Source organism: Papilio machaon, chromosome 24 (assembly GCF_912999745.1).
Source record: "Papilio machaon chromosome 24, ilPapMach1.1, whole genome shotgun sequence".
Lineage (NCBI taxonomy): Eukaryota > Metazoa > Arthropoda > Insecta > Lepidoptera > Papilionidae > Papilio > Papilio machaon.
In genome coordinates, this window is record NC_060009.1 from 1,321,488 (window position 1) to 1,331,952 (window position 10,465).

At 31.4% G+C, this 10,465-nt stretch overlaps 2 protein-coding genes across 2 annotated transcripts; one reads left to right on the forward strand and one right to left on the reverse strand.

The window, feature by feature from the left end:
• Positions 1-215: 215 nt before the first annotated feature.
• Positions 216-3,101, forward strand: LOC106708103. The gene is made up of 2 exons (XM_014499575.2): positions 216-1,593; positions 1,852-3,101. The coding sequence occupies exons 1-2, from the start codon at positions 409-411 to the stop codon at positions 3,037-3,039; spliced, it is 2,373 nt and encodes a 790-aa protein (XP_014355061.2). The 5' UTR covers positions 216-408; the 3' UTR covers positions 3,040-3,101.
• Positions 3,102-4,357: 1,256 nt separating this feature from the next.
• Positions 4,358-10,157, reverse strand: LOC106708104 (retinol dehydrogenase 14). Its single transcript, XM_014499576.2, has 3 exons — positions 10,051-10,157; positions 5,547-5,840; positions 4,358-5,232 (listed from the first exon to the last, which is right to left on the reverse strand). Exons 2-3 carry the CDS (start codon positions 5,836-5,838, stop codon positions 4,505-4,507), a joined length of 1,020 nt encoding a protein of 339 aa, XP_014355062.2. The 5' UTR covers positions 5,839-5,840; positions 10,051-10,157; the 3' UTR covers positions 4,358-4,504.
• Positions 10,158-10,465: the final 308 nt, after the last annotated feature.

Genomic DNA, 10,465 nt, shown 5'->3' on the forward strand with positions numbered 1-10,465 from the left:
CAAAGCTTTATTCTCTTTGGTACCGCTACCCACGCAGCGCCCGAAACCAGAGAGACTCGCAAAATAATAATTTGAAAAAAGAAAAATTTCTGATGCTTTAATGAATTAAAAACGCGTTAAAAATACATCTTTTTAATTGTTGTTTTTTGTAAATTTTTTTACCATTTTAAACGCTGACACGCCATCTCAATTTCAATCATGATTGTGTTGCCTTTGCCTTTTGGTCGTTTTGAAGCATTAAAAATTTGATCAACGGAATTTCGTGACAGATTGTTTTGAAAAATTGAATCTTGAAAAAGTTTAAATGAGTGACTAATATTTTTAAAACGTGTAATCCACCACAATTATAGAATTTAAGTGGTGAACTTAGTGAATTCAGTGTGTTTCATATGGGGATAGTGATAAACGATGGCGTTACTTTTAAAGCAGCGAGACTTGGTTGTAACGCTAAAAAAAGAGACTGTATTAAATGTTGAAATTCTAAGCAAGCTTTACCCAACATCTCACGAGTTAACCCGACTTATAAATAAAGAGAACTGGCTTGAGAAACCAACTCAAAACTTATTTAATCATTTATCGTATTATTTGGTCAATATAATCGATCATGCGGCTTCATTTACATGGCCATTATACGATACAAACAGCGAAAGGACGTATAGAAATGAAATTTCTAATTTTATAAACAGTTACAGTAATAAAGGACTATTAACTCCCGTGATGTCATCATATTTGGTCAATCCTGCTTGTTATAAGGTAACAATGCTTATATTCCAACTATCTCAATTGGCTGTACAAAGCGTGCTTATGCCTATAATGATGGATGGAGAAAAAACAATATACAATAAAGTCACAGATAAATATAAAAATAAAGATGAAGATTTTATTAAATATGTAGATAATGAAACCGAAGTAATATTTGAACAACTAAATTCTTTTTTCAACAAGCGAAAAACGTACGAAAAAATTGCTGAATTATTCAGAAAAAGCATTTCAAATATGGAAGCAAAATTAAAAACAACCAATTCACAATATTATATTGATAATTTAGTTGATACATACATAAAGAAATATCAACCAGATGAATATGTAAAAGATAAGTTATTAGAAATTAAAGATATAAAAAAACCTTGTAATTTCTTTGAAATATGCCTTACTGAAGTGGACAATCAAATAATGGAACTAGAAACTAATTGGGAAAGATTAATAACACCATTATTGACTTCAGGTAGAGCTGCAGTAAATAATAGTAGAGAAATAATAGGCAGAAGGACAGGTGAAGTTGACCGAAATCTATTCGTAGTTGAATATAATTCACAAACAGACTCAATATCAACTTTGCAATTGCAACAATATGTGAATACCGAACAGAAGTATATTTTAAAAAATATAGAAAAAGATGGCCGATTGAATTATCCCAATTTAATACGTAGCTTTCTTATAGCTATATGTTATATACTTAAAAATAATAACATTGGCAATGAAATAGAGAAATTCAATGATTATTTAGATAATGGTGTTAAAAGTTATTCGGAAATCAAGTCTGCAATGGAGATGCTTAATGAGAGAGTTTTGAATGCTGAATCCAAACTTCCGGTAAGATTTTTTTTAATATAAAATTTATTTACAATAATAAATCGTTCATTTCTTTCTAAAGGGCAAAAATCTGGTGCTCTAACCTTATGTGTGTGATAAAGACAGAGAGATGATGATTTCTTCTGTCTTTATATTACTTTTTTAGCTTTAGATATTAGCTTAAAAGAAGTTAATTTTGACAAATTCTTATTGTAAAATCATTGAATTATTTTAAAAAGAACATGGACCATGTCTTATTTTAAATACTTAAAATTCCAGGTGATCCCAAATATTACGTTTCCATCACAATCATCAAAGAAAGCTGTTGAAATACCAATGTTACCCGACTTAACAATTTTAAAAACGCACAGAGATAAGCAATTCCTATTTGAAAACTTCACACCGATGCGTATGTCAAAACATGAGTTTAATCTACGAAGGAAACCTAATTTATATTTCAACGGACCACAGACAAAGTCGTTAACAACATTATTCTCTATATCTAGAGATGATTTTCTTAAATCACGCATATCATCTAAATTGGGGGCATATGACAATTCTAATGCCACACAAAATTATCATAATTTCTCTCTAATATCACATTGTAATAAAGTGAATGAAACAATAGCTGAATGCTCGTCTGGATTTACAACACAACAAATAACAAGGCTACTGTCAACTAAGAAAACCAGTAGCTCTAAAAAGTTTAAATATAAAACTGACAGACCAGAGACAATTAAAAAAGGTTGCTTATTCAATGAATCAGTTTCGACAAATGAAAGCGTCGGACTAATTCGTTGTCATTCGTCACCGAATTTATTCGAGAACATAGAAAGGAAGCCATTAAGTAAATTAAGACCTAGAAAATTATCTATAATGCAGGAAGACAGTCCGAATTCCCTTTTAGAAGTATCTGGAATTGCAACGTTGGATAGAAATAGCAACTGCAATACTCCACAGAGTCCTAAACACCAAAACAAATCGAATCCACAAATTGTACCTACACCTACAACTTCTTTACTTCAAAATAGTCCCATTAAATCGGTTAATTTTAATATAGATGAAATTAAAGGCAAAATGCTTTTAGATTACAATGAGAGCCAAAGTTCAAATAATTATGATGTCCAATCAAATAATGTTACACCTAAAAATAATGGACAACTTATTGCTAAAACAAATTCTTTAGAAAAAATTATAAATCGTTACAAAAAGGTTCGAGCTGTTGCCACAACAACGGAGCAAACTTTTTGCAGAACAATTGTAGAAGAGAAAGACAATAACATAATTAATAATCAAGTAACAAATATTTTGCCAGATATAGTTAATGCAACTTCTAATATTTTGCCATTTAATGAAGACTGGTATCTTAATATGGATGATGAACAAATAAAAAGGACAAGACAAAGTCTCGGTACTGTTTTAGGAGTAGACCATACGTTTTTGGACTCGTGTGAATTAATTGATTGACAGTTTGATATAAGTTAATTAATTGTGCAGATATTGGATTTTATTGAATACTAGCTAAAAAAATCTCAAAAATGTCATGATATTATAGTTTTTTTTTTTTGATTTACATTAAAAATCTTTTCGTCCTCAAAATATACCATAGTTTAATTAAAATCTGACCAGCGATTTAGAAACTCAGAGATTAAAAACATTTTAATTTATCTTATATATATAAAAGAAAGTCGTGTTAGTTACACTATTTATAACTCAAGAACGGCTGAATCGATTTGACTGAAATTTGGTGGGCAGGTAGCTTAGAACCAGGAAACGGACATAGGATCATTTATACCCCGTTTTCTATTTTTTTTCCGCGCGGACGGAGTCGCGGGTAAAAGCTAGTTTAATATAAATTTTTGTCCCAGTTTAATATAATAAATAGGAGGCTAAAAAAAAGTTGTGCAGTGAAATTTATTGAAGAAAATATTAACACTACTAATGCATTGGTAAAACAAAGATCATTAAGAAATTATTTGATATTGTTCAATCAGATTGTTCAGGGATTTTATTTTTCTTTCTAAAAACATATATAAATATAACACCACATGTGTTTTAACAATAGACAAGTAAAAATAAATAGCTTAATATTTTATTAATAATATATATGCGAATATTTAGATGGATAGATAATAAGTAGGTAAATATGGCTTAAATAAAAAAAAACAATCTGGAATAACAAATAACCTACTTTATAATTTTTTTTTAATTCACCACAGATGAAGTAGTGAGCAAAAGCTAGTAATTCAATAAATGTAACGTTCAAAAACGGCGACTAATTAAAGTGCGCAGATGTTTGCCGCGCTTTTTTACGTCAAAATTGTGTTCTGTAAAGTGTTTCGTATGATATTTTGAGCTACCGTAAAATTTGGATAGCATTGTATCCGGCAGACATAAAAAATGTTTGAAGCATCTGAGTGTTTTATTAATTTGCGTTATTCATCTTAAACTATATAATTGTGTTCATAATTAAATTATTATTAATAGTAAAGTTATTTAATGGTTATATAATTTTCTCATGAACTTTCCATTTCATTTCATTATACATATTCATTGAAATCGTTAGTTTTTAACATTAATTAATAAATATATTAATACAATATAATATGTGTTTTATTTAAAATATATTGAAACAAAATACGTCATAATACAAAATACGTATGTTAAAAACCTTAAATATATCTTCCCGTGGGTTTCCTCTGCCGATATATATATATATATATATATATATATACAAAAAACATAGCGCCTTATAGAATAAGAAGGATGCAATGTCAACTTTTAGAACCCCCCCATTTTTTAACCATGTCTTTAGGGGGAAGGGTTTGACTAACCCTACCATGCCCTATACTTACGCAGGTTTGACAGTATGTTTTATACAGATGTTTCGGCAGTGAAAACACAGATAATAAACAAACAAAAGATATACATATTATATCCTTGGATCGTTTTCATCCAATTTGACCATCTTCTCCGATATCTCCCATAGTTTTTTCGCTCTTTTCATATCACTTGCGGTACTCGATACCGAACTTTCTTGACAATCGGAGAAATACTTTCCTGTTGTTTTCAAAAGATCCTCGTCCACTGCCAGCATGACGGTAGTCTGACAACCTTCAGTTGGTGTTTTGAAGAAACCTTTTATAACCAAATTCCAGAACCATGATAAAGGTCTCGGAATAGAGTTCCAAATACCAGTATCGATCAAACCAGGGTGTAAGCAATTAACAGTAACTCCTGTGCCTTCTAATCTACGAGATAATTCCTTTGTGAAGAGTATGTTCGCTTCTTTTGATACGTAATATTGGTAACCAGAGAAATCGTTTACTGGATTCGGATTATTAATGTTAAAATAACCTAAGCGATATAACGAAGAAGCGACTACTACTATACGAGATGGTGATGACTTTTTTAATAGCTTAATTAATAAATGTGTAAGTAAGAATGGTCCGTAATGATTTGTTGCCAGTGTTAATTCAATATCGTCTGCTGATTTTCTTTTTATAAGAAGGTCTGCGTAACCGGCGTTGTGTATGAGTACATCTAAACGTGGTTCAGTTTTATTTATGTCATCAGCGAAGGCGCGTATAGATGCAAATGAACTGAGATCTAGTTTCTTCACTATCACGTTTTTATTTTTCGTAATATCGATAATTTCATCTGGAAGAAGAAAAACAAAATTGTTATTTATAACAGAAGAAGTCTTTTAGTCACCAATGCGAAAGTATTGTTAGGAGTTTGTTGTCACGTAACTTGAGAACGGCTATAGATTGTAATGTATTATTGTAAATGTGGGTAGGTTATATTAACCTACCCTACTGGTTTCGTATAATAAATCAGTCCCCAGCAAACCGCCGTTTGATTGACACCATATATTATATAGATTAGATGAAATTTCATACAGAGAACAGAGAGAGAGAGATAATAGAGTGGAATAACACATAGGCTAACTTTTCTTTTTTCTTTAACCTTACCTTTGACTTTCTCCGCGACTTCAACATTCCTACAAGCCATGATGACCCTTGCACCTCTCATAGCCAGGTCTTTAGCAGTCTCTTTGCCAATACCAGAGTTACAGCCAGTTATTATCACCGTCTTCCCATCCATCTTGGTCTTTCGTTTGTACATCCCGCAAGTATACCGTGCGTAGAATTTGATCCCGAGTAGTATAAGCAGTAGACCGATGCCGCTGAGTAGACCGGCAGCTATCATCGCGGGGAATACCCAGAAGAGGTAGTCCGCTTTCCAATATTCAGCGATAACCATGGCTGAAAGAAATAACAGACAAAAGATAAGTAAAACTAAAAAGAAAAGAAATAGAATTGTCAAAGTTTAGTAACTTTAGTAAAACATTACTTCGTAGATCAGTAGAATTACTAACATTGTGAATTTGTATACATTTAGACTACTTTTCCACTACGCGATTAACCGAGTACAAACATTTTGTGATACTCGTGGCTCATTTCTACGGGTGTAAAAATGGACCTTTTTAATGACGGTTAATTCCGATTTGGGTTAAAACAAATGCAGACTAAGGTCAATTAACGATTGATTTATTCAATACGATTGTGCTACATACAGATTACGAAAGATGTATTGTTAGAAGTGTGACATCCTACAAAAAAAAGTAATATAACATGATTGTTGTGAAGTTTTTTTTGCTAAAGTTTTGCACGTTATGCAAATAAGTGTGTTTCAGTGATGCTCTTATTAATGTTTGCTAATCCATTTTATAGTTTAAGAGAAGGAAAGATTCACGAAAAGCATCTTTGTTTTATAAGAATTATAGATGAGTATTAGTAGTAATTTCTATTTGATTTTAGTTTTCCTTCACCACTACTAATTCATTTTTAGCAGAATTTAAAAAGAAGGAGGTTATCAATTCGTCTGTATTTATTTTTGTGTGTCTTACTACGCAATAGCCATACCACAACCATACCGTCTTACTAATGTTTTAAATGCGAATGTTTAAATGGATGGATGTTTGTTTGAAAGTATCTCCGTAACGGATGCACGGATCTTGATGAAATTTGGCACAGATGTAGAACATACTCTGGAAGAACACATAGGCTACTTATTACGCTTCTTTGTAATTTTGCGTCGACGGATTCGCGTGTGATAGCTAGTTAATTAGTAATGTTAACAAAATCTCGTCCATTGTTAAATTTAGTATAACGTTAATCTTTATTAAAAAGTAATTTTGAATAAGTTTCGCATTTCTTATATAATGTAAATAAGCTATGACAAATTACAATACATTTAATCGACTTAAAAACCAGAGCTTCGCAATTCAAGCGGTTTTTTAGCCGACTTCAAAAAGAAGGAGGTTATCAATTCGACTGTATTTTTTTTTTTTTTTTTTTTTTTATGTGTGTTACCGCGAAACTCCGCCCCTGGTGGTCCGATTTTGATGAAAAATATTTTAATCGAAAGGAAGTGCTTGCAGGTGGGTCCCATTTTTTTGTTTTTTTTTTTAAATAACTAGAAGACTAGTAGATTTTGAATATAGCTTCAAAATTTGTAGCGAATATTAGGGACATTTTTGCTTTCAGCGCTTACGTAGGCTAAACTATAGGACCTACATAAAAATGATGTATGGCGAATTGTAGCTCTTTAAATGTGCTAAATAAAAGTCCGCGATAGCATATATCTATCTTTTATAGTTTTCTCACAATAACCATTTTTTTCTTCAGAAACATCAATTAAATTCATGCCCTATTTCCGACGCTATTATTCGAGTTCAGTATTAACCCTTATGTAAATAAACATGTTCATTATCAAGAGAATTTAATGTAGATTATATTTGCAATTGAAACTGTATCATTCTGTCTAATAGTTTAGGAGATATCGTAAGAATAAAATTACGCGGAAACGAAAAATGCTACACGAAAAGCACAATTTTGCTTTCTGGGCTTACGTAGGTCAAACTATATGACTTACATAAAAATGATGTATGGAGTAATTATAGATCCTTAAATTTGCTAAATAACAGTCTTCGGTGGCATATATCTATCATCTATGGATGTCTCACAAAAACCATGTTATTGTGAACAAACTTCGATTAAAATGCACACGAAAAACAGCGTCGTAAGCTTACGGCGCTATTATATTATATTCGATATGAATCCTTATCCAAATAAATATGTTTGATGGCTAGAGTATTAAATGCAGATTACATTAGCCTTTAAACTATGTAATTCTGATCAATAGTTTGGGAGATATTAAATAATTAAAAACTACGCGCATTCGAAAAATGCTAGTGCGGCGCGCGGATGGACAAAATTAAAGGCACGCTACGATGTATTAGTTCGTTAATTTTGAATTTGTATACCGATTTTGATAATTATTTCATTGTTTAAAGGATAAGTGGTTATCTGCTGCATTCTAAATTAGTTTTTGAATTGAAGTACACACATATCAAATAGGAAAGTCCTTTTCTTTATTTGTCTTATTTATGTCTTTATATGTATTAAGGAAATTTGTTATTGAACTTCAAATTCACTAAAAATTGTGAAATAAAACAAAAATTTTAAGAAAAAAAAATAGCCGACTTCAAAAAAAAACAATCTCAAACAAAATGCACTCAAAAGTAACTTAAAATTAACCAATTTCAAACAAAATGCACTCAAAAGTAACCTAAAAAAACCAATTTCAAACAAAATGCTCTCAAAAGTAACATAAAAAAAAATTTCAAACAAAATGCACTAAAAAGAAACAAAATAATGTCATGAAAACTCTCTAAACTCTAGTAGTTAGTAGTAGGGGCTCAGTTTTCCGCAACTCCACGACAAGCGCGTATTTTGCGTGTCTCTAAACTCTAAAGAAAGTTCTCTTCTTTCTTGTAACATGTCTATATTGTATAATTATTGTTATTTTGAAGTCGGTTTCGGCCTAAGTAGGGACATAAACGTAAGTATGTCTAATACATCTCAAATATAAAATGTCACCTATTTACTTCGGCCGACACCGACTGCGAAATAACAATAATTATACAATATAGACATGTTACAAGAAAGAAGAGAACTTTCTTTAGAGTTTAGAGACACGCAAAATACGCGCTTGTCGTGGAGTTGCGGAAAACTGAGCCCCTACTACTAACTACTAGAGTTTAGAGTGTTTTCATGACATTATTTTGTTTCTTTTTAGTGCATTTTGTTTGAATTTTTTTTTTATGTTACTTTTGAGTGCATTTTGTTTGAAATTGGTTTTTTTTTAAACATTGTGCTTCCATCACTGAAAAAAACTTTATAAGTCTGTGGTGTATATTGACCGATGCCTACTTCGTGCATCACCTTTGTAGTAATTTACTTATTATGTATGCTTCTGGTTGGTCAATTATAAATATATAAAGGTAGTTTAACACGAACTTCCTTATTGAAAGGTACGTAAGCATGACGAGAAGATAAGTGGATATATCGCATAGTCTATAATGCTACCCCTAGGTACAGTTTTATGATATCTAATTTGAAAGCAAAGCACGTCACTCGGCTAACGTCTATTTGCAATGAGAATACATATTGTCTTGGGCCAGCGGTTATCAAACTGTTTTATTTTAAGTTTATGTAGTTACGTTACTAAGAGCTATTTAAGGTTAACACGCATTCGTCCATTCTCGACCTTCCAGCAGCGTACGCTTCTCGGAATGACGTATCGTATCGTTTTGCTAACTATATTGCTATCACGTTGTCCCATTCGGTGTCGAGACCCTTGGTCCGTGGGGTCCTAGCGCTAGAAGGCTTTTTAAGGAAACAGCAAAAAGTTTAGTCGACATCACAGGAGACCGAAGAGCTGGCAGCTACCTCGGACAAAGAATTAGTCTAGCCATTCAAAGGGGGAACGCTGCCAGTATCTTCGGAACCTTGCCTAATGAGGATTGCCTTTAATGATATATTTTAGTTTTTATATTAGATTTTTTAAGGTTTTTAGTTTCAAGTTCTCGAATAATTTATATTTGTGATTTTTTTTATTCTTAATTCGTAACCAGTTAATGTTGACCTATTGTATATCTAAAAAATTAACAACGAAACCTAAATCACATATTTACTTCACAAACTAAAGTTTTCGATTGCGACATTAACAAATTTCTTAGAAGATAAACCGCTGGGGAAATCCTAACATCGTCTATATAATGTTTTGGGTAAGAGCGTTTTGAATAATTAGTAAAAGAATTCTCACGTATATTTAATTCAGTTGAGGTAGACAAAGATAGCAATCTCAAATCACTGAAGCTGACACAATCAGGTTTAAATAGTCAAAAAATTTATTTTGGTTAATTAAAAAAACAATATTAACACTAAATACATCTACAACAACTTTGACGAAAATTTATTTGAACTTTTAAGTGTTCTTTTTTGTAGTTTTTAAGCAATTCTTGATTTAAAATAACATATAAAATATTAAGAAGAATAAGGTTTTAATATTGCCGAATAAAAAATTACCGAAAGCAAATTTAATAAATAGCACACTGTCTTACATTACCTTATTTGTATGGCGAATATCCGCGTACCGAAATTTCACTTTTGAACCTTGGTTGAGCGCGTCTACAATGCTTCGTGTTTACCAGACAACTGATGTAACGAAGAGACTAACTGACGGACTGACATACAATGTAGGCACCTGACTCATTTAGTACACAAGTTTCATAATATAATTTTAAGATAGCACTGTGAAAATAATGTGCAAAAAACATAAAGCAAGTTGTACACCAATAGTCTAATGGTTGAGGATACTTTAGAACACGGAGTCTTGGATTGGAAACCGCTATTCGACTTGTTTTAAACTATTTTAAACAATAAACCAAATACCACAAGCTTTAAGTTTAGTTGGATTGATTATTAGTAATCAACTTATCAAAAAAAAACTAGGCATCAACCATAAAAATATCAATATTATT

Excerpts from the sequence above, each read along its gene's own strand:
- LOC106708104 (XM_014499576.2), bottom strand. The coding sequence starts at position 5,838 with ATGGTTATCGCTGAATATTGGAAAGCGGACTACCTCTTCTGGGTATTC. Across the intron at positions 5,233-5,546 it reads AGTCGCGGAGAAAGTCAAAG|ATGAAATTATCGATATTACG; the intron begins GTAAGGTTAAAG and ends TTCTTCTTCCAG.
- LOC106708103 (XM_014499575.2), top strand. The coding sequence starts at position 409 with ATGGCGTTACTTTTAAAGCAGCGAGACTTGGTTGTAACGCTAAAAAAA. Across the intron at positions 1,594-1,851 it reads ATGCTGAATCCAAACTTCCG|GTGATCCCAAATATTACGTT; the intron begins GTAAGATTTTTT and ends TTAAAATTCCAG.